At 42.4% G+C, this 23,345-nt stretch overlaps 1 protein-coding gene across 2 annotated transcripts; it reads left to right on the top strand.

Moving 5' to 3' along the window:
* Window positions 1-710: 710 nt before the first annotated feature.
* On the top strand, window positions 711-22,780 carry epg5 (ectopic P-granules autophagy protein 5 homolog). Of its 2 annotated transcripts, XM_022752010.1 has the most exons (46): window positions 720-775; window positions 1,173-1,315; window positions 1,778-2,452; window positions 3,283-3,543; window positions 3,645-3,843; window positions 3,977-4,113; window positions 4,202-4,309; window positions 4,425-4,498; window positions 4,662-4,770; window positions 5,927-6,041; window positions 6,119-6,269; window positions 6,399-6,560; window positions 6,650-6,807; window positions 7,121-7,272; window positions 7,491-7,631; window positions 7,761-7,922; window positions 8,023-8,145; window positions 8,253-8,515; window positions 8,615-8,755; window positions 8,885-9,029; window positions 9,475-9,672; window positions 10,098-10,205; window positions 10,309-10,431; window positions 10,684-10,850; window positions 10,957-11,193; window positions 11,313-11,436; window positions 11,568-11,712; window positions 12,012-12,183; window positions 12,351-12,513; window positions 12,609-12,751; window positions 12,857-13,013; window positions 13,634-13,828; window positions 13,929-14,142; window positions 14,815-15,002; window positions 15,145-15,352; window positions 15,494-15,569; window positions 16,068-16,171; window positions 16,250-16,425; window positions 17,193-17,417; window positions 17,508-17,717; window positions 18,590-18,734; window positions 18,825-19,067; window positions 19,441-19,654; window positions 20,234-20,452; window positions 20,567-20,681; window positions 20,779-22,780. In XM_022752010.1, the coding sequence occupies exons 2-46, from the start codon at window positions 1,262-1,264 to the stop codon at window positions 20,959-20,961; spliced, it is 7,782 nt and encodes a 2,593-aa protein (XP_022607731.1). In that variant the 5' UTR covers window positions 720-775; window positions 1,173-1,261; the 3' UTR covers window positions 20,962-22,780. The 2 variants fall into 2 exon arrangements, with proteins under 2 accessions (XP_022607723.1, XP_022607731.1); XM_022752002.1 differs by having other exon boundaries at window positions 711-1,315.
* The last annotated feature ends 565 nt before the right edge of the window (window positions 22,781-23,345 follow it).

Below are 23,345 nucleotides of genomic sequence, written 5' to 3'. Positions count from 1 at the left end.
TACAGACTTACTTGATTAACATGTAAAACTTACTAACTTTTGCTATAACTCATTAGAAACTGAGAAACACAAAACCCTTTATGACTGTCACTAACATTAAGAACTGCATACCTGATGATTAATTAGAAAGTATGAAACCCAAAGAACTTGTTGATGGTTAACCAACATTTTTACTGCATTCTTACTGGACAGAAACTCATAGCCATGTTATTACCAAAACATCAAAACCACAACTGTACTATTCTCTCTACATTTGTGCTATTTTAAGTTTTGAGTGCACAGATATCAACAGCTTGTAAAAGTCTTTCTACAAGGTTAAACCATAACAAATCTTGTAAATGTTAATAATCAGTTAATAAATGGATTGCAGATCCTGCAGCCCCTTTCCAGAATATAAGTAAGTGGTCAGGCCACTGGAGAGTTCTCCCTTCTGAATTAAAGAGCTAAAAAGTCAAGCAAACAACCTGGCAACCTAATATTGTGCTCATTAATGGCTTATAACGGCTCTATTAAACACCAGTAAATAATGTATTAACCACCAGTTAAACCATTCATAACAAATTTATAAATAATGTATTTAGAGACGGTGCCTCATAAACAAGTGGTATTATGTTTGGCTTCGTTGGCTTTCCGTAGAGAGGTGGAGCAGTCACGTGATCATAGATTGTGATAACGGAGTTCCTGGAAGAAACAAAACAAATGACAGCTGACCAGGCTGACGGGGATACTGTTGCCTGTCATTCGCCTCGATGTGTTGAAATCTTATTATGAATATGTGAGCAACAAAACGGGAAACGTAGAACCGCTAGTGGATAAATTAATAAGGAGGAAGACAGCGTAACACGTTAACAGCTAGTCGTTAGCTTAGTTTAGCCGTAACAGAGCGTCTTTAGTTGTGGAGCAGCGACTGGTTTCGTTTTCTGGAAATAAATTGTCTGGATACTATGTTTGAGCTGAGATACATGCTAGTTGTTGCCTCGCTATCCTCCGTCGGCGACTTCTTTCGACGGGCAATACAAGAGTGTTTTGTTTACAACCAGTGACAGTGTTTATCTTGTCAGCACAGCCAGCCTCTAGCTGCTTATCACAGGAAAGACCTCGCTAGCTATTCCAGCTAATGGTGGTTGTTTGTTTATGTGAACAGCATACATATGAGGACTGTTTGTTTTCAGTTGCTCGATTCCACCGGGAGACACCTCAGTCAGTTGTATGTCAGTATGATCTGAGTTGTGAAGACAACTGAGGTGAGCAGTCCCTAAAGATGGAGGCTGTGAGACCAAAGAAGACCAAGGCAAAAACCAGCGGAAAGTCTCAGGTGATTTAAACCAAGTCCTTTACACTCCTTCTTTACCTTCTTCTGCTCTTTCCTTTGAGGTCTATTCCTGTAAAACATTGGTTTGATACTGGACAACGATCCTCTTTTCATCAGAATTAAACAAACGCAAGTATGGACAATATAGAGTATCCAATCCAACATACTTTTACGTCTTTATTTTTTTTAAATTGAGAGGAAACTGGAAGACCTGGGTCCTAAAACGTATCAAGAAATCTCCTTGATTTAAAATAGCTAATCAGTGACACACTGTGCTGAACATCATGATGTACTATTTTTGCCACTTTCATTGTGATCTTAGTCACACGCCCTTTGTTACATGTAGAAAACTACATCACATGTTGATTTAAAGAAATGGATACATTATTTATATTATTTATTTGTTTGTTTGATTGATTGATTGATTGATTGATTGATCCATTGTTTGATTGTCTTATGTTTCAGCTGGCCAGGAAGCAGAAGCAGGCAGATGAGGAAAAAAGATCCACAGCTCCTTCAGCAGTTTGTGATGAGGCCTCCACCTCTGGCTTTACTGACATCCCCCTCAGCCTGCCATATCAGGAGCCAGAGGAGGAGCAGCAGGACTCTGTTCAGCCTCCTGAGACCACAGCACAGCCGTCAGATCTGCTCTCTGAGAAACAGAGGACCTCTTCATCACAGACTTTATCCAAATCTGTGTTAACTAGGACTTTACAGTCAACTCAGTCAACAGAGACGTCACAGGGTACAGAGCATCTGACGGAGTCAAAAAAGGAGAAGGAGGAGGAGGAGCAGGATGACAGAGTGGCAGCTCACGGGGCTGAGCTTAAAGCTGCAACACACACCACTGAGTTGGACAAAGACATACAATCATGGAGTCAGCCTTGTGTTTCAGCTCAGTTTGAGATCCCAAATGCCCCAAGTGCCCCTGCACTTTACCCATCTCTCCCTACACTGGAGGAAGGTCCTGTGATACAGCTCCATGAGCAAGCTGTGAAAAATAGTGCTAAAGGACCTGCAGTGTTGGCACTTCCTGAGCAGGAATCTTCTCCTCCAAGTTTGCAGCCTCTGGAGTCTGTAGCTGAACTTTCCAGGAGCAAACTTTACCCAGAATTACCCAAAACAGCTCCAGAAATTCAGGTACGTTCCTACACCAAGATAAAACATGAAGTTGGATAATGAATACAGTTGTGTTTTGTGGTAAAAGACTGAATGGGTTTGATTACAGTGGTTATGATTTTTTTTTTTTTTTTTTAACACGTTAAAAACATTGATGAAAAATGTAAAACATTAAAAAGATTAATGTGAAATGAATTGGAATAATAATAAAATGATAAATCCTTAAAATAAATTAAGTGATTGCATACAGTACAGTAGATGATCTCAGTGTTTTAGGAGGTGTATAGTTATCAGGGAGTCAGCAATGTAGCATGGTTCTTGCCCGTTAAGGCCTTTGTATATAAGGAGGAGGACATTGAAATCAGTTCTAAATGTAACAGGAAGCCAGTGCATAATCGACTAATGTGCTCTCTCCTCCTGGTTCTGGTTAATAGCTTAGCTTCAAAGTTCTGAATGAGCTGAAGTCTCTCTGTGTTTTTTTTTTTCAGGAGCCCAGTAAAAAGTGCATCACAGTAATCAAGTCAGCTTGAAATGAAGGCATAATCAATCTTTCAGCATCTTTTTGGTTTATACATGGCTGTACTTTAGCTATGTTTCTCAGGTGGAAAAATCATGTTTTCTGTTTTTAATATGGCCTATCAGACAGGTCTAGACAATAATTGTCGCTACAAATTTGGTCATTGTATCCACATTATCACATTATCAACATTGTATCAGTATTTTGTCAATATTGCCCAGACCCAGGAGCTTTCCAGGAGCAACAGTCATTGATGAATTCGTTGTGTCCTTACATATGCACGTGCATTAACATGAGAGATAATCTCACTCACCTCATGTCTTTGCTTCTGCAGCCGTTCTCACTGGAGCAACTGAGTGTCTGGGAGCCAGGTGGAGGTTTGCGGGTGTGGTTAGAGGGTGTTGAAGTGTGTGCAGCCCAGTTCTGTGCTCTGGCACGGCAGGAGAACCACGAACTGACTGAACTACTGCAGAATTACTGGCGCTGCCGCAGACAGCTGACCCAGTCACACACACAGCTACACACACAGTCCTCCGACTGCAAGAGCACACAGAATCGTCTCTGGAGCTTCAGAGATGAACAGCTTACACTTCAGGTGTGTTTTTTTAGATCAAGAAAGAAAGAAATATTCAATAAAAAGACCTATAATGATCCTCTGCTGTTATCGCACTTTTAATATAAATTCTTTCTCCACAGGGTGTGTGTGCAGACCAGTCTAAGGTGTGTGGGTACCACCGCTTCCAGCAGGCAGATTTCAGTGAGAGTGTACTGGCTGAGCTGAAGAGACTGTTTGAAGCTCGCAGTGAGCTGCTCCATCAGAAGGTGGCGCTGCATGCGTACACTGCGCTGCTGTCACGCCTACAGGTGGAATCATACTTGTATCGTCTACTGAAAGGTGAGAGACCTATAAATTGTACTTGAAGTAGCCATAAAATGCCTGCTCCAAACATGCCTCTCATACATACTGTACTGCTAATGTTAAGTGCCAGTTTTCTCTTGTTTTTTTTTTGTTTTTTTTTTGTTTTCAGATTGTTCTGGCAGCCAAACACAGCCTTGTTCTCTCCAACCCCTGAAAGAGGCAATAAGTGTCCTCTTTAGCTTCACACGTAGAGTCCTCGATGACACACAGTTCCAGACAGACATCCATCACTGGCTGGAGAGATTGGTATATGCACAAACCACTTTCATTACTCCGTCTTCCTCTGGCCGAGGTATTGTTGTGTTTCCTCACAAGGCTCTGGTCCACTCTCCAGGTGGCAGTCCTGCTGCATGTTGGAGGGTCAGGAGAGCACCTGTACCTGCTGTGCCATCTGCTCTGCTGTCCTGCTGGTGTTGGCAAGTGGTCTGCACCCTTCCTTCAGGTTAGTTAGGGATACTGTCTTTTATTTTTTGTTCTTTTACTGTTGTGTTGTACTGTTCATGTTAGTTGTTGTGCATACAGATGACCTGGGGTTTTTTTCTTATTATCTGCCTCAGATTCAAGTTTGGGGGAACACCTGTGGAGTGCAACACTTTATGCAAGCTCTGGCCATCCTAATGTCACCTGCCAGGTAAGTAAAGGAACCCCTTTATCAATAACTCTTTCTTACCCACTGACTGTGAACTATCCATCCCAGTTTTGAGTCTGTGGCTTTCCATAAGAATCAAGGTCATACTTTCAGGGGTCTAACAACCTCACATCTCTAACCAGTGGCTTCTTCTGTTTTGACTCAGACACCGTGCAGAGTTTCTGGGCCATATGAAGCCATGTGAGAGCCAGAGCTCCACAGCCTCTGGACCTGAGTCTGGCAACTGGACCCTAGTGGATGAAGGTGGAGAGGAGGTGAGTGTAGGGAAGCAATGCTTGCATTCTGAGAAAAGAAACCAAACTTCCACATCACAGTTTGAAAAAAGAATTATCTAAAAAAAAAAAATGAGACCGAGTTTATATGTAGGAAGATTTCAGGTGTATGTATACAAGACATAGAGGAAAACAAAAGCTGATAGTAAAAAAGCAAAATTCATGGTAAATACAATATCTTTCTTGGTTTAACTTTCTGTCACTGATTGTGATTCAGTTATAGACGCCCAGTTTATGTCTGCTGTGATGTTACTGAGGTTCACACAGACTGTTCTGGTCTTTGTTCTGATCTGCTGAGTCACATTTAAAGATGTTGCAAAAGGTGCCAAATGAACACCTATGACCACTTAAATATCAGTCTACTGTGTTGCCTAGGAACCACATTGTTTTGAAAGCCTTGAAGAAACACTATTTTTTACAAGACTAGCATTTTAAGATAGAATCATTTAATTATTCAGGATTCCCACAGGTCTTTGATATCCTTGAAACTTTTTGATATAATTTTTCCCTGAACGTTAGTAAAAAGGTTATGTGTTGCTGTCTGCATGTGTGGAAGAGACCACATAGTCTGCTGTAACACAGCACAATTGAGATGTGTTCACATATTCAAGCCAATCTCTCTTTTGATTGTTGTCTGCGAGCTAGTTCTCATTATTAAAATTCTCAGTGTTGTAACAGTACTTAACCTTGATCCGTGTCTTAATTCCGTGCTGTGTTGAGACCTTGAATTTGAGGGAATTGGGCCTGGAAAGTCCTTTGAATTCGATTATTAAGAAGGTGTCTGAACCCTGATTATCCTACATCCATTCATCCATTTTCTGCTGCTTGTCCATGGTCGCAGTGGCAGCAGGTCCAGCAAAGTATTCCAGGCGTCCTTTGCCCTAACAATGTTTTCCAGCTCTTCCTGGGAGATCCCAAGGTCTTACCAGGCCAGATGAGATATATGATCTCACCAGAATGGTCTGCATGTTACCCGAGTCCTCTTGCCAGTTGGACATGCCTGGAAGACCTCCAAAGGAAGGCACCCAGGAGGCGTCCTAACCAGATACATAGAGGATGTCAACTTGTTTTGTTAAATAAGTGCAATATCTAGCCCGTTAACCTCTGACTGCATTGCCCTGCTGTTCTCTGTGGTTAGGATGAGGATCCAGAGAGCAGCTGGCTGCTGCTCTGTGAGGAGGACCTGATCTCTTTGCTGTCCCAGTTCCCCTTCCAGCAACTCTACTCACACATGCTGGGGATGAGCAAGCAGGGTAAGGGAGTCTGTCGTCCTTCTGTCTGTTGGTTTATATCACTCATTGTATGAGCTGACAGGCCACTTTGTTTCCAGGTGTGTATGAGCCCCAGGCCTGCTCCAGCCAGAAGATGATGCGTGTGTTTGGTTTTGCTTCCTCCCTCATCGAAATTCTTGCTCTCGGCCTACAAACCTACAACAGAGCACGTTACAGACAGCTAGTTAAACGAATAGGACACATCATACGGTCAGTGTGCCAATTTTATATAAGCAAAAAATACATGCTCACACTTCTCTGGCCAAATTACAACACTGGTAACATCAGAAAATGCAACATTAAATATCTGTTATGTTTGATTTTTCTACTTTCTCTCAGAATGACAGTGTGTTATGTCAGTGATCACTGGGCCCAGTATGTGAGTGTGGCTGGTGCTGGTGGATCCAGCTCTCATGTACACTCACTGTCTTTGGACAAACTGCAGCTGGAATATGATCACCTCTTCCTCAGAGCTGTTTTACATGTACTCAGAAACAAAAGGTGAGTAATTGGCCCTAAAATTCCATCTTAACTGGCAAATATTCACTTTATGGATTTTTGTGTTTATTTTCTGTGGTCCTGTCTCACAGGTTGGGCATTTGGTTGTTTATGTCCGAGATGCCGTATGGGACTTTGTCAAGCTCTATGCTGTGGAGTGTCCTTTATGTTATGCAGAGCGCCGAGACAGCAGGACTAGAGACACTCAGCTCTGCTAGTGACACACACTCCTGCATTCAGGCTCTCAGAGGTACCAGTATACATTATACCTGCGCAAGTATACACCTGCACAAAGTATTATCTTTCAAAACCTTCAAAAAATCTAACAAACACAGGCATTGTAGCAATGCTTAGATGTGACCCCATAGGTTCACCATCTTATTGAAAGCTGAATGTATGTTAAACAAAAACTTTTCTCAAATTACTTCAACTCAGTTTCATATTTCACAAAACAGTCGGCACCTTTGCTGCACCGGGACTTTAAAACCAGGCGTAAATAAGGGGAGTCGTGTCATTCCTCTGACACGTGTCATCCTGATATTTTATTACTATCTTTCTCACAGACCCAGAGCACCAAGTGAGATTTGAGCAATGGCTGTGTGAGGTGAACAGCTCTGATGGCATCTCCCTCCTCACTGCACTAGCACACATGGCTACACCGACTCATCACTCTGACCCCAGCTTCATCACTACTATAACTCTGCTGATTTACCAGGTATGAGCAGGAGGTGTGCAATGAAATACTTGAAAAGATGTGTACAACACTTTGTGAAACATCATAAGCCTGTGTTTTCTGTATGGATGAAGGATCTGTTGTCTTTACCAAGGCTCCTCTATATGAACATCCATTGTTCAGCATGATTTGGTCCCCTGGTTAGAAGTCCTATAGTACCTACCTTGTTCTTTGACATGTCTTTTCTTATTTTGCCTCAGGTGTCATATGTGAGTGTGTCCACCAGAGAAATATACTCTAAGGTGGGGAGGGAGTTGCTGGCTGCCATAGCAACAGCCCATCCCCATGTTATATCTGTGCTCCTGGAGAGACTCAGAGAGACCATACAGACTGTGGGAATGGTTAGTATTGCTATTCTGTAATGGTATTATGGTTTTAAATGCAAGTAGTTCTGCCTTCAGAAGAAACATATATAATTTGGCAGATGTCAAACTCAAGATTTTGTGTGTGTGTGTGTGTGTGTGTGTTAGGTGGCTCTATACTTGTGTAAAGAGCTTCCTCTGAGTCTGTGGCAGCCACAGCCAGAGGAAATCTGTGTGATCGGAGCCTGGCTGCTCCAGCATCCTCTGTCTGCTGTGGAGAACCGGCTGGCCTGCGTCATCCTGGAGGGTCTGAACTGGGGTTACACGCAGGTAGTCGTGGGTGCATTAAAAATGATCTTTCCAAGAGTCTTGACTGCACATTTGCATGTTTGTAATTAAATGACTGAACTGGTTTCCTCTCTTCACGCAGGACGGCTCCTTGGCCCTTTCTTCATCTCTCCACAGTGAAGTGGCTCTGCTGGTGGTTGAAGCCTATCAGAAGTACCTTACTGACAAACCATACAGTGGCCTCATATCAGAGGGGATCAAACAGGTGGCACATCTGCCCGTTAACTGCAGACATCAAAAGGGACCCACTTTGGCTGCATTCAGCAAAATAACTTTCTGTTTTTCCACCCGTCTCTTGTTTCCTCCCCTCAGGTGTCTTACCTTGCCAGTGTCCTTCGTTTGGGCGTATCTCCTGAAGCATCCTTTAGTCAATGGGCGTGGCAACTGTTGCTAAGGCTGAAGCTCCATGGCAATGCTCAGAGCCCTAAAGGAGCCTGGTCGGTCCCTGCTTTGGCATCCAACCCACCTCCAGAGCTTACACACACTCCCAGCATGCACTCTGTTCTCAGGGCTGTCAAAGCAGGCATCCCCATTGGATGCTACCTGTCCATTGCCATGACAACAGTGGGACACAGGTTTGTACTCACACGTACAAATAAATATTAATGGAAGATGTGCCTGTTGAAGTTGAATTAAGTTCATCCCCTGTGTATTTTCTCTGTATGTTTTTCTAGCCTGGAACACTTTTGTACTGATGGTGTTGGGTTATTGAAGAGTCTGATTCAGTCTCGCCACCTGAAAGCTGCTGTGCATCTGTTGGACAACATCCTACCCCCAACTTACCCTCTCAGCTTCTACCTGCTCAACAACTCTCAGTAAGAAATAAACATCCTTGACACACAGCCTATAAAAGACTACAAGAAAGGTATTTATTACAGCAGCTACTGTATCTCAAACACTTAAATTTACTGTTGTCTCTCCTGTCATCCTTCTATTAATTCCAGGTTTGTAAGTTGTATCCAGCTGTTCTTGCAGTACGACAGTGTGTGTCCTCAAGGTGTGACACAGCAGGTCACTCACCGGGTAGCACCTCTCCTCACAGGAACCACCTACGGAGACAATGTTAGACTGCTGAACAGTGTCATTCAGGTTTGTCACAAAGAGTCTTCAGTTATCACAGAGAAGGTTTATCCAGGATTCCTGTAATGGTTAGAGGAAAGATGGAAAATTATCATAAGAATGAATAAGTTTGGAAAAAATATAGGAACAGATTGCAAAGTCTTTAGTTTATGTATATAAGTAGGTGTCAGTAATATTATAAACCAGTAGTCAAAACAAAAACGATTCAGGAAAAATGCCAGTACTTTGTGCACAAAATTAACTGTACGAACACAGGACTTATTTTCACCTTTAACCAGTGATATAGGGTTTTTGTCACTTAACATTTCCTCAAATAAAACAACATAAAATATAGATCAGAGTTTGGGTTATTTTCATGCAACATCATCTTGTAAAATGAGTGTAAGCGTTCTTATCCATACATCTTCTCCAAATCAAAGATGATGTGTATAAATGTGTGTGTTTTATCTTCCAGAGTCATGTGGTGGAGAGCTCACGGGCAGGTCGTGTCGGCGCTGCAGCGGTGCTGGAGTTTTGGGTGGGAATTTTGACTCAGCAGAACCTGTGGTACAGAGACAAAACAGTCCTGTTCCTCATGGATCAGATCTGCTGTGCTGCATTCACACATCACCAGGAGGAATGTGTGCAGAAACTCCTGTACCAACAGCATAAGGTGTTTACTCTGTTTTTGCATAATTTAATGGCTCTTGTAGGTCTCAAAGATGCAGTTGTCTGATTTTAGAAATGTAAACTGCCTTTAGTAAATATTACATTAACATTTAATGAGTCACACATTATAGAAAGAGGAAGTGCTTGGTGGGGAGGGTTACTAAAAAGTCACCTTAAATCCATTAAGCTATGACTTTGGTACAAATCTTAGAGCTTTGCAAGCAGCATCTTGTTCATGTACACTGATGAAACTAGTGTGCTATCATTAATTATTCTATTCTTAAAGCATGAATTAGCATCTTTGATTCACCAGTGAAAGTTTTTCATCATGACAACTTGAGGAAACTAGTACTGCTCATAAAGAAGAAACAGTCACAGTGTTACCAACAATGTTTTACTTTTTTTTTTCCATTTTCATACTTCATGCAGAATGCCTTGGGTTACCATGGAGATCGGGGTCTGCTCTCCTCTCTGGTTGGCTGGATTGCTGGAAATGCCACACCCTCCTTTATAGAGGGCCAATCCCTGAGTGCAGAGGTAAGGCTCCCCAAAGCACCGACATTATGGGCAAGTACTAAGGCTCATATCAATAAAGCAGTTATCAGTCCTGACAGACTCGGTGTTGTCTGTCTGCTTGTAGGTTTGGTTCGCCTGGCTGGTGCTGAATATGGAGGGTGTGTTTGAGGAAGATTCTCAGCTGAGACGCTGTGTTGAACATGAGCTCCTGGCAGAGCCAACCATCTCCCCAGAACAAGCGTTAAAGGTACATTTGTTGATTACTGTTATTAATAGCAAGCAGTCAGTATCACTTGACACTGAAAATTGAGACATTTCACAATACAAGACACAGGAAGTGAAGTGGAGGCCAAACTGTGCAACATTTGACTAAACATACACTGTAGTTACAGAGCACCTGCAAAGCCAAACAGTAGTGAGTCTTTAGTAGTCTGGTCTACTGCTGGTCGATGATCGTTGTATGTAGCTGGTGTTAACAGTGTGTCTGTGTCTGAGCCAGAAGGTGCAGCAGAGACTGAAGTTGCCAGTAGCCCCATCTCTACAGCGGCTGCAGGTGTACCGCTGGGCGTGTCAAGCTTTAGCCACACCCCCTGACCACCCACTCCTTCCTCTGGTATGGCAGAAGTTCCTACAGCTGTACCTCAGACAGCCTGGGCCTGAGTTTGGGTAAGATGCATAAAAACATATTACTATCTGTAGCCAGAGAAACCAGGAAATAGACAGAATCCACGTGCAGGTACCATGTATCTGTTTGTGTTATGTTGTCCGCCAGGCTGGCTGCAGGTGGATGTATCGGGCAAAGGTTCTTCCAGGCTTCATCTCAGGCCACTTTACTCAGAGATCTGAGACAGAGAATACAAGAAGTGTCAGACTTCCACCATGCTGCCAGCCAGGCCCTCAGGGTGCCCCCACTACAAACACCCTCATCAGACAGCCAGGGCGATGAAAGCACCGACAATCCCAATCCCCCTTACCTCACCTCTCCTCAGCTACACACAGAGCTGGTCAGGTAGGTCACTGATGCTTAATGTGTGCATTTAAAAACATTCCCTCCTGTAGTTTGACAGGCAGTACCAGACCTAAGTATGTTTACAGGCTCTCAAATCCCAGCTGATTGGTTGTTTACAGGTTGTTTGGTGTGTTTGCCGTGTGGTTGGATGATGAGACACTGCAGAAGCAGGAAGTGTACCTTCCCTCTCTTCCTGCAGAATATGAACCACACAGACTTGCACAGGTCATGCAGCGGCATCAGGTGGGTGTGTCTTAGTGTCAATCTTTTTTCTGTGCGTTTGTATTTACAAATAAAAAATATGAGTGTTACAGCAGGTTAGTCAAAGCTTTGGTGTGTTATACTATTTTCCTCTTATATTTTAATGTCTGTAGGAACTGTGGCTGGAGTATGTGGACCAGGAGCGTCTACAGTATGATGAGAGGGAGGTTTTGTCTCTGTGGGAGAAGGTGCAGAGTGAGCCAACCTTCCTGCAGACCCAAAACCCCGGCTTCACCGACTACACCAGCTTCAACAATGGTACAAAATTATCACTTTAGCTCCAGAAGATTACATAAAGGTTAACTTCAGCAGGTAGACAGTGGCAAATGTAAAGGTGGACAATTTTGACCTCTGTGTTCGTGCTCCTTTTAGTCAAAGTCACAAATGTAGCGGTAGTTCATATACTGTAGATATATGCTTTAGATAGGAGTGCTGATAATATTTTACCAACCAAATTAATTAAGTGATTTTGTCCTTCACCATTTCATCCCATTTGCATTAAAATTTTGACTTTTTATTTAGTTTTTCAATAGTTTGATGTTTTCCTCTGTGTGCAGCAAGGGAGCGTATCCTGTCCAACCTGCAGAAGCATCCAGTTCCACGTCCAGCTCCAGAGCTGCAGCAGCAGAAGGTTCCAGTGGCCGACGTGCCCTCCGCCTGCCTCACTGACTCTAAAGCTGCTGCTGAGCTGCTGCAGCAGGACCTCAGCATTCTGCAAGACCAGGCCAGGTATATGGAGATTATACACACATTAAAACATTTCCACATGATCAGTGGCACACAGTGTGCACATGTATACACAGAAATGAATTCACTTGTTTGTACGTGCCAAATACACACATTAAAACATATACAAAGCTGCACACTGATTCCTAAGTACTTCATCTTGGTGTCAGAATTGCAGTGGCACGTGAAGCCCAGCAGGTGGCACTGGAACAGGAACTGCTGGAGAGCCTCCCTCTACTTTACAAGAACCGACCAGAGCAAGTCACCATGGCCCTGGAGTGTAAAGGAAAGGGAGGGCTGCCGTGCCAAGGACCTGCAAACATCACCGTCACAGTACAACCACTAAAACTGCATACATGCCACATTGTGAGATACCACTGTGAAGTCTTTTCTGTGCATTATTCATTTGTGTCTGTGTAATCTCATAGTGTGAGCGTATCCAGAGACAGGAAGCAGTGCAGACTCAGATAACATCACTGCGCAGAGACATCAAGAAACTCCAAACTGATTCCATGGCTCCTCCACCTCAAAGCCTGGCCCAGGCGGCTGTCCACACTGAGAACTTTATCACGTCAGTATAAACAAGCTCTGTTATCGAAAGAGAAAACATCATACATCATGATAAATATAAATAGTGTTGTTTTTACTAAAGTGTGGACTGTGTTTTTGTGCTTAGGGCTCTGGTGAATATGTACAAGGCACAGAAATCTCCTGCAGTGCAGCATGTGGGTGTGTCAGCCTTTTACAAGATGGTCTCCTTTGTTTGTGAGGACACACTGCGACATCCCCCAACACGCCAATACCTCTCCTCATGTGTGGAGATACTGGGACAGGTGAGTCCAGATTTATTTTAGCCATTGTTTGGTTTTGTTTAGAATACCCAAACAACGTTAATCTACAACTTGAACTTTTAAGTATCAATGGGCAAGAAGACCTGCTCCACAGTGTCTCCAGGAGCCTGACACTAACCCTAACCCAACAAGAGACCTAAAGCATGGTCTCCCTTTGGGCTATTTAAGAAGGTTTTGAACCAGAAATGGTGGCTAAACCTTGCTAATTCTATTATGATTATATGTATATGTATTTAAATAAAGAGGGAATATTATGGATGAAAAGCAAAACAAACATAACAAAATACTGTAGATGGAACTTCAGTCATTGAGACTTCACAACAAGAACATTAAGCATTTGAATCACTGCACTCTTGGGGAAACCCCATCATATGAACATAGACAACCTGTGTAGTGCAGGATATAGTCAGGCTGGTGTTGAGGTAGAGTAGGAGAGGTGCTGGACAACATGTACAAAACAATGGAGAGAGGACTTGCAGATAAATAGGGCACAGATTTATCCAATTAGTCAGAACTAATAAAAGGAGCAGGTTCACTCCATGTTGAACTTCATGTGTACTAATTAACTGATAAAACATAAATTAAGTTGTATTTGTGTCTAGGTGTTTATCCAGGGCAACCCAGAGGAGTGTGGCCGTGTCCTGAAGACCATCCTGGAGCAGCGTCGTCTTTGCCCTCTCATTTCTCCGTTCTTCACTCCTAACGCAGCACCCAATGACCTTGTCTTTCTCTACCAAGATGTAGTGACATCCCTACACCTCGACAGTGCCGATGTCATTTTCATGCTGCTCACTAAGGTTAGTCCGGACACAAATGCAACACTTTGAAGAAATATATAACAGAGAACATCCACCACAGTCCAGTTACAGCAGCCACTTCTTCCCCTCCTCCCTACAGTTTGACTTGTCCCAGTGGCTGAATGAAGCCCATCCTGTGTTTTCGGAGAGAACCCGTTTGCTGGAGTTGGTCCACGGAGCTCTCTGTGTCTGTGGCAGAGAGCCGGAGCCTGAACTTCTCACGCCTTTTCACCTTTTCACCAAACACTGGACCTGGCTTTTACGCCACCATTTCCCTGATCACTACAGTGACTGCCTGCGTCTGCTTATGACCAGTAAGTGTGTGTGTGTGTGTGTGTGTGTGTGTGTGTGTGTGTGTGTGTGTGTGTGTGCAAAGACTGTTCAACTGAATTTAATGATTCAAATAATTATTAACTCAGGAAGCCACAACTTGAATCATCATTTACTCAATTAAATCATCAAATATTCATTTTTTTAAATCTCACTTGCACAATTGCTGATAGAACAGCACATGAAAGGTTAAGCCACATCATACAGGTGCTGAATCAACTGAGAATGGCACAATGTCACATTGAGCAGCAGCTTTTCACTGTCTGTTATGTTATACATTCCTTGTAAGTGCGCTTAAGAGCAAGGACTGCTTTGAAAAGTCTACTTTTCCCTCATTCAAGTGACTCAGGGGAGACACATTCATCCCCCTGAAAGAATCCCTCCCACTCATCTTCCCACCAACAAAAGATTAAATGAATGCCATTAAAGTTTTCTGAATCATTCCTTCAACCTACAGGATCACATCTGAGTTGAAAGAATGTGTCTGCTATTTGGGTTTCTTTGATATAGCCCCATGCGAAGAGATGGTTCATAGAGCCACAGATGTTAAATCAGTCATCAAAAAGCTAATTCAGTATTTTGTATCAATAATATTGAGTTTAGGTTTTTTATGAGCAGCTTCTTCAACAAACTAAGGCATTTTTTAACCTCACCAGGTTCGTCAAACCAGTTACTGAGTCCAGAGTGCTGGAAGGTGACTCTGCGAGTGCTGGGCTGTTTACCTCCATCCCGCAGCACCAAGAGCAAAGCTGAACAAGCCCTCAGCACTACAGATGTCCCTGGCCGTGCTGTCGGGTCCCAAGCCTCTCCCTACAGATCCCCAGTCAGCCTTTCTCCTCAGCAGGTAACTAATGTTGATGTTGTCGGTATAAGATTCAGACCCTCTTTATCTGATGGTAGCTTACAAACTAATACTTAAAATTAAATTTGTTATTAAATTCATTATTAATACAACAATCCTGTGTTGTTTTATTGGTTACTAACAGGTGGATGAGACAGTTGATTGGCTGAGTGATTACTTCCTGCGAAGTCGTATCAGTAAGCCAGACCTCCGCAGCTTCGGCCTCTACTCTGCCTGGACTCCCTACATCAGTGAGGTTGTTTCCTTCTGGGACTATTTGATTGGTTGTATAATCAATGTGCAGCTCAGCAGCTGTGCCAGAGAGTCAGTGGGCAGCAGCAAAATACTGAAAGGTAAACATCAAATGTCATACATGCATACATTGAGGGTAGTAAGGGGTGTGTTCATTCATAGACTTCTACCTTTTGTTTTGTGCATATTCCTCTTTTGTTACCTGTCGTTATGAGAGAGAAATGTCTTTTGTGCTCTCACAGTTCTCCAGGACCTACACAGTAAGACTGTGAAGTTATTTAAGCCTTGGATCTTTCCTGTGGACACTGATGATGCCAGGTAAGCACTCCACATCCACAGCTCTCAATCAGTCATTGAGATACTGGAGAGCTGTTGTCGGTGAGACAGATGTGAAACAGATGTGAGCACAGACAAAAGAGACTCCAGAGAGGGCAGCAGATAAAAAAATATTCATAGTCCACAAGATTGATTTTTTATTTCCTGATGTAGTACTTGCTTCTTTTGCAAGTGGATAGCAGATGCTTATGGTGTTGTAGAAGTTGTATTACATAACTGAACCAACAGCGAGAGATTCGTTTATCACACTAACCATTACTCAAATTAAAACACAAACATGACACTGCTCAGAGAGAATAGAGTGCATTAGATGTTTACTTTTCAGTGTGACTTATAAGTCAGCTATGCCAAGATATCATGTGGTCAGAGGTTTGAAGTGTGATTCTCCTGGTTGACACGTGAAGAGCAGTTTAGTTTTTTCTAGATAAAGAAAATGAGAAAAACAAAGAGAATATCAATATCAATGTCTCTTTTTCTCAGTAACCTCAAGTGTTACCCGTGGTTGGAGACTGATGCGAATGCGGCAGGATCTCTGGTTGGACTGTATGCTCAACTCACTGACACACTGCATCACAAATTCAGAGGTGGGTCCCCAGCAGTGCTGTGTTCACATATGAGAAGTTCTTTGTTATTTATAACGTCTGTGTGTTGGTACGTTGCAGATCGTTTGCTCCCTGGTCAGAGAGGGGCTCTGTGGCTGTGCATGATGCAGTACTGTGAGAGCTGCACCTCACCCCGTACACCTGAGTACCTTCTCTACCTGTACCACACACACCTTCGCAGCCTGCCCTGGAGACACCTGCACCCTGACACTCAGCTCATGGAGCAGCTCTTCAATGTGAGACACTATACCCCCTGACTCCTGACCCCTGACCCCCCAACACTGCACACTGGTCTAGACGTATGTGACACAGGGGAGCTTGCTTAATTTGAGACCTTGGTCCTTGGGCCCAGGTTCTATTATTAGCATCACTTCACGTAATTATAGTCTCAACACCCTGTTCCTGGAAACAAGCTCCTGTCTCTCCAGACCCACATGGTTCTATAGAGGCTACTATAGAGGTTAAAAAAATATAGTGTTACTAAAACAAAAATCATATCCCAAAGACTGATAATTATAAATGCTTATCTGTGAATGATAAAACATAACCAGCTGCTATTTTCATTATTCAAACAAAAACATCATCCATTTATTCCAGTTTGTATTTTAAAGTTCATTTCTTAGTTCTGGTAGTAAAGTCAATCTTTTAGAATCTCTTTAAGAATTTTAACCAATTAGCTGCTGTATCTGTAACCATTTATGTATATGCAAGTCTTGAGTAGAAAGTATTTTCAAAATACATCTCTCATCCAGTGTTTCTTTGTGGAGGTCTATTCAGTTAAAGGAGATACATTTCAACAGATTTATAGTTATTCTGATTACTTTTAAGAACTGGATTATCAATTTAGCCATAAATGTGTATAGCTTGCATTATGTAGGAGTCAAACATATAATGTATCATCAGAAGTAATGGATATTCAGAGAACAGTCAGTTGAGAGGTTTGATTAGTTTGTAGCTGTAGTTATAGATTTTTGTCTATTTTCTCGCCTTGCTGTGCCTGCAGGTGGAGAGGGGAAGTCCCAAGAGCTGCTTCCTGTTTATGGGAGAAGTGTTATGTGAAGTTAACTGGGTCAGCGTCCTGAGTGACCACTTACAAACCCCTCCTGAAGCTACAACATATCCAGCTTTACCAGACATGGGTACTCAGAAGGAATCACACACCATGTTAGTCTATCTGCTGTACATGCTAGTTTTTCTGGCAAAGGAGGAGCAGCTCCTGAGTCAAAAGGTAAGTCCAGACTAGTTTAGTTTCACATCAGGGTAAGGCCTCTTCCCCCTCTTTCATTCATTCCTCATTTTTCCCCTCCTCTACCTTTAGGACTCCCCTCTGCTTAGCCTGTTGGTCCAGTCCACCTCTCTGCCCTGGCATCAACTGGACCTGTCCTCATACCAAGGCATTCTGGGATATGTCAGTACCCACTACCCTCCCTCTTTGCTGCTCAGTGCTGATTCTGCTCCTCAGCTGCTACTGAAATCACTGCGTAGTGCTGCTGGACTCCACCCTCGCCCTAATGGAGCTCCACACCGGGTGAGACAACACAGTGCTGTTTGTTTTACAAATCACAGACTCATAAATGCATCATAAACCTCTGAAGGTCCGTCTAGACTCTATAATGGCCACACCACATTAAAAGTGTTTTAAATCGCCCAGTTACGGTTTCAACCACAGAAATTTATCTTAAAAACTTCACCACTCATGATTTAGTATTGAGAGTATGAGTGTAATTACAGATGAATAAATAAATTAAAACCTTTTTAACTACTTACAGTTGAGATTTCATGAGAGTCAATTTATAGGAAGACTGGAGGTGCTAGATCTAACTGTCATCAAGCAACTGTAAAAGACAGAGGAACCCTAATGTTAGAGAATATAAGAATACATTCATATATCTGCACCTCCTTAGAAAATCTGCATTAGATTTGGACTTAAACAGTTCAGTTTTCCTTGCCAGTTCTGTATCACTCAGCCAAATTACATAAATGTAACACTTAACTTAACAGAAGAAGGAAATTTATACACTGCTTGATAATGTTCCAAAGTAGACAGACTTTGGCCAAAGCTATACAATACATTTCCAAGTTATGTACACAGGACCACTCTGAGATCCATCAATGTGTTTTCTTTAATTTTGCCAACTTCAACCTTATTGTCAAAAATAGGTACTATTAATGATAGTAAAAATATGCACCAAAAGCTGTGGAAATTAGATACATTCAGCATAATCACCAATCATCAATTCACCAATCAGTAATGGAATATATGGAATATCTTTTAGAGTGTGAATAATATATTATAAATGGCAAAGATATGTATTTATTTATGCATCTATTTCTGTGCAGCATTAACCCAAACAAAAAAAAAATTTAAAAAATGAATCTCTGGTACTTTCCATCTGTAAGGAGGAGACGCTGAAGGCTGGAGCGTATGTGTGCTGGTGTGTTCAGTCTTTGGTGACTCTGGAGCAAGGAGGCAGCATCAGCCTGAACGGCCTGGAGGCTCAGCTGGAGACACTTCTGGAGAGCATTGTCACATTCAGCCCACCAGGTGAGAGGTCCTCACCTTTTAACAACATCATCACCCATAAGTGATCGATTCTTGTCATTCATCCACCATCCATCCATTTTTCCTCTGCAGAGACGGGTTTGGAGCAGAGGCACATGGCGTTCTGCGGTCTCTTCAGCGATGCTCTAGCTTTGCTGAACGGAGTGGGCGTCTCAACAGGCGAAGCACTCGCTGCTCATGTCATTACCTGGCTGGACAGGAAGGGGAGGGGTTTTCCTATTCTGCCTCTTCTCACGGCTTGCACCCGCTGTCTCGCATCAGTGCGGCATATGACGCGCATCATGGAGGCGTGCATCACAGCGTACTTCAACCATTGTAAGTAAAGTAACTGTTTGGTGTTTTTTTAGCTCCCACACACATTATTTAAATAAGGATTAGTTTTGTTTGTAGAGTTGTCAGCGTATACAGTGTTACAGTAATTGGAAGTGCTTAGGTGATTTCCTGTGGCAGATATCTCTGTACCCAGGCACGTTAGTATATAAACTTCTATTGTTTAACATAAGATAGATATATAAGTCCACAGTTTTTGTTTGATGTCCTTACTGCCAGTCCTCTCCTCATACAAGTTCTAAGTTGGTGTAGTTGTTTAACTCTCTCCCTTCAGTATAGGTTAGGGTTAGATAAATGTGATATCAAGAATTCACACGTTTCTCCTCCCACTGTCTTTGTTTTTCTTTTGCCTCTTCAGCTGAGGAAGAGTCTGTAGGTTGGGGTCCTGTGCTGGCATCGCTGCAGGTGCCTGAGCTCACAGTGGATGACTTCCTCTCTGAGAGCCACTCAGGAGGCAGCTTCCTGACACTCTATGCCTTCATCCTGCAGCGCCTCAACAGCGAATACACAGCAGCCAATGAGAGAAGGACACTGGCTCTAATTAACACATGGACCAATCAGGTCTTCCCCAGGTTTGGCCCCCTTCATTATCTAATCTCGCGTGGGTTTTAAATTACTATTGAAATGGTTTCTAATCAATACCCCATCCTTGCACACCTCCATTGCCTGGAGACGTCTGTCTGGTTCCCTACAGCCTAGGTTTCAGACATGTTTCCATATTCTTCATCCGCAGTTAAACATCAAGTTAGAGCCTGTTTAGGGAACCTAAAATGAACTGGCTCTTCACCGGTGTGGTTGCATCACTTGATTCAGGCCACCAAGTCCTAGTAAATGTTGAGAGACAGGCTGGAGGAAGAACCTCATGTATGCGCTCCAGTTTTATGTTTAGACTGGTGGTACCTCAGTAAATCTAAGGGAGGCTCGAAAATGTGTGCAAGAGTCTCATTCAGTTTAACAAAGCAGTGTCAAGCCTTTACTAACTATACAGCAAGTTCTTACATTCACATGAAAATAGCACAAGTCACTTCAAAACAACTCATTTCAAATCATTCCAAAGCAATTCACTTCAACACTCTTCAATTTGATTAGTACATCAGCCTGCAAAGCTGCGCTAACCAGTATATGTGCTGTGATGTGTTTTTTCTGCCCAGTGGTCCAGGTGATGAAGCCAAGCTATTTCTTTGGTGGCACAAAGCGCTGAACCTGTCAGCAGAGCAGCTGCAGCCACAGGCAGGTCAGACTGAAGTGTCAGGAGTCGTCATGGGTCTTTTGAGGTTGCAAACCAGGCTGCTTCAGCTGGGAGAAGAAAGACTGAACTCTGGGCTGCTGGGAGCTATCGGCCTGGGGAGGAGGTCTCCAGTTTCTAATAGGTATTCTCACATGCATTTTATTAGTAAATGAAATCACCTGTAGGGCATATAGTGTAATATTAATTTGCCACTGTTGATAAACTAGCTGTTAATGTGTGTATACTGTACGTCTAGGTTCAGGGTGGTGGTACGCAGTCTGGCAGCATTCCTGTCAGTCCAGGTATCATCAGAGACCGAGCTTCGACTCCAACCAACCAGTGACTTGCAGCTCTCTGCAAAAGCACAACAAGTATGTAACAACAACTGCAAATACAGTGTTTTCATTTTATAGTCTGCAATTATCTCCTAAAAATAACCTCTGTTTCTCTTTTTTTCTGTGAATGCAGACATTGGGGATGTTGGAGGCCATGCCCAGCAATAAGCAGTATGCTGAGTTAGAGGACTCAGTGAATAAGGCCATCCAGTTCATCCGCTACCCAGGACACTGTCTCAAAGATGCACCCCGACTTCTGGCCCTGCTAGCCAACCTCCTGTACCCTGACCTCAGATACCTGCACATTATCCGTTAACATTGACTTAACCTGACACTCATACTGGAGACTGAGACTATGTTGCCCTTCTGTGGCAAATACAATGATAGTAAACGTCTGTTTTGTGCAGACAAAATCTTGTAGGAGCACAAAGTTTCCAGGTAAAGGCACTGGTTGGTACTGAATTGATTTTGCTATTATATCAGCAAGAGCTACACGTCTTATCAGCAAGGGCTTATTGTGACAGAAACGGATTCGTCATCAAAGCTTGCTGTGCATTTATGAAATACACTTTTCGACTGGTAATGTACAATGAAGGATCATTCAACCAGTCAGGAGTATAAGAAATGTTATGTGCTAACCTATGACCTTTTTTTTGCACATTTCTTTCATCAGTCATGTTTATGCCTTGTTGCTTTTTATGTAACTTGCCTGTTGGGTTTCAAAACCATCTGTTCTATTCTTGATTTGAGAGAATGTTACACATTTATTGAAGCAGATTTCATGAAACAGAATTCATCTCTGGGCTTTAGGTGTCAGTTTCTCACCTGTATGTGGAATTTAACAGAAAAAAAGTTGAAGGGTCCACAAATTATTTGGAGGAAGTTGAAGGACAGATCTAATAGGCTTATGACTTTAGTATTACCTTCTTAAAATGGGGAGTGGGACATACCAGGAAAGCTGGTAGCCTGGGTTCAATGCCTGATACACCTCTTGAGGTTTGCTGTTGATGCTAGCATCAAGCTACGAGCTACAATCTGAAATGTTTCAGTCTTCGGTACTATACACATACAGATGAATACAGTGGCTGCCTGTAGGAAGTGATCATGTTTAGTAACAGAACATTTTCAAGTATAATGTTCATGTCCAGGCAAAAGTGCTTTGCTTGTTTCTGCCAAAGAGATTTTATCTGTTCAGCTACTTGAACCTTCTTGACTGTGTTCTCTGGTTGTTTCATCTGTGTCTGCTAGTTACAAAAACTACAGTCTGAAAAAGCACACGCACTAGAAGATACACCAAATATCACTTACAATGTGCCACACCACTTGGCTTCCTTATAAAGTAGTATGTCCTCTGTAATACAAATTGCTAATGACACTGGTATTACTAAAAGAGCAGGGATGTAATGCTGTTGGAGCGTGTCTATAACTGGACTTACATACACCTATGGTGGCATTTGAGAATAAAGCCTCATTGTTATTCAGATTTATCAGACCCTCAGTTGTACTGTATACACAAAACAGATTTTACATTTTAATTACCCTTGTCAGTTTACCTCCTGTATTGTTCTGTGCCATCTAAATAATAATCATGCTGCACTTCTGCAGCCTGAAGCTTGCCTTATTGCCTGTGTTATGTGGTGACTGTTAATGTCAAATGCGTTTCTTTTTTATGAGTCAGTGATGAGGAATGGGTCTGTAGGGCTGCTGCAGGAGGGGAGCTACAGAGCCAGGCTTCACAAAGGAGACATGGCTCTGTTTATTAAAGAGAACTCATTGTCTCACAGCTGGTATTTATCAATTCAGCTCTGTGATCTGGGACCACATGTAATACATGGAGCCTCTGGAAGCAGGGAGACTGATCTAAAAACCGTCGACAGGTCACACGGTGAGACACCCAAGTGGGACACCAATGAATCAAGCTGTAAGGAACAAGGGAGGGAGTCAGAGAGGTCTGGCACAAATACGGTATGCAGGCTCTATACAACAAAACTGAAATCTGCACTCCCTGTGAATAATGTTGCAGATGGTCATATTGAAATTAAAGCTTGCTTATGTAAGAAGCATGGTCACTGTAAAACCCAATCCATCCATTACAAAGAATTCTATTGTGAAGTCCAGACGAATGTTAGGGACTGTTAAAATAACATAAAAATTTTAGGTTCACTTGACACAAACACTCATCCCTTGTAAGCTTGAAATAATTGTTTTTTGATTTTTTTTGTTAATTTTGCTTAAATTGATAAAGTCAATATAGCCTAATTAGTTCAAGGCCAATTAACAACATATTCATCATGCACTTGGCTTATATTTTTGATAGTTGAATGAACTAAAAAAATTTTAAAATATATTTATGTTCATATGACAAGTGGTCTCTCTCTTGCTCAATAAAATGAAAGATTTATGTTCACATGACAAAAACACAAAACTACAACATGTGTGCATGCTATTGTCAAGATGGCAGCCTCTATCAGTTTCCTGCAGAACTTGCAATTGAGTTAATGAATGGTAAGTGAAATTCATTTTAAGTAAAATGATTCTCAAAATTGCATTGTGAAGAGCTGCCTAAAATGTCTTGTCGTTTTCATAAGGATGCCAGAATCCACCTCAGGCCAGTACCACACCTTATTGTCCCCCACAACCAAGAAATGGTAAGTCATGAACATGACCACATCACGTACATATATGGGCTGAAACTACTTT

This window comes from Seriola dumerili, unplaced genomic scaffold, assembly GCF_002260705.1.
Source record: "Seriola dumerili isolate Sdu_G_001 unplaced genomic scaffold, Sdu_1.0 BDQW01000017.1, whole genome shotgun sequence".
NCBI classification, from domain to species: domain Eukaryota; kingdom Metazoa; phylum Chordata; class Actinopteri; order Carangiformes; family Carangidae; genus Seriola; species Seriola dumerili.
The sequence above is the reverse complement of the archived record's forward strand: the minus strand, read 5'-3'. Positions and strand labels throughout refer to the sequence as shown.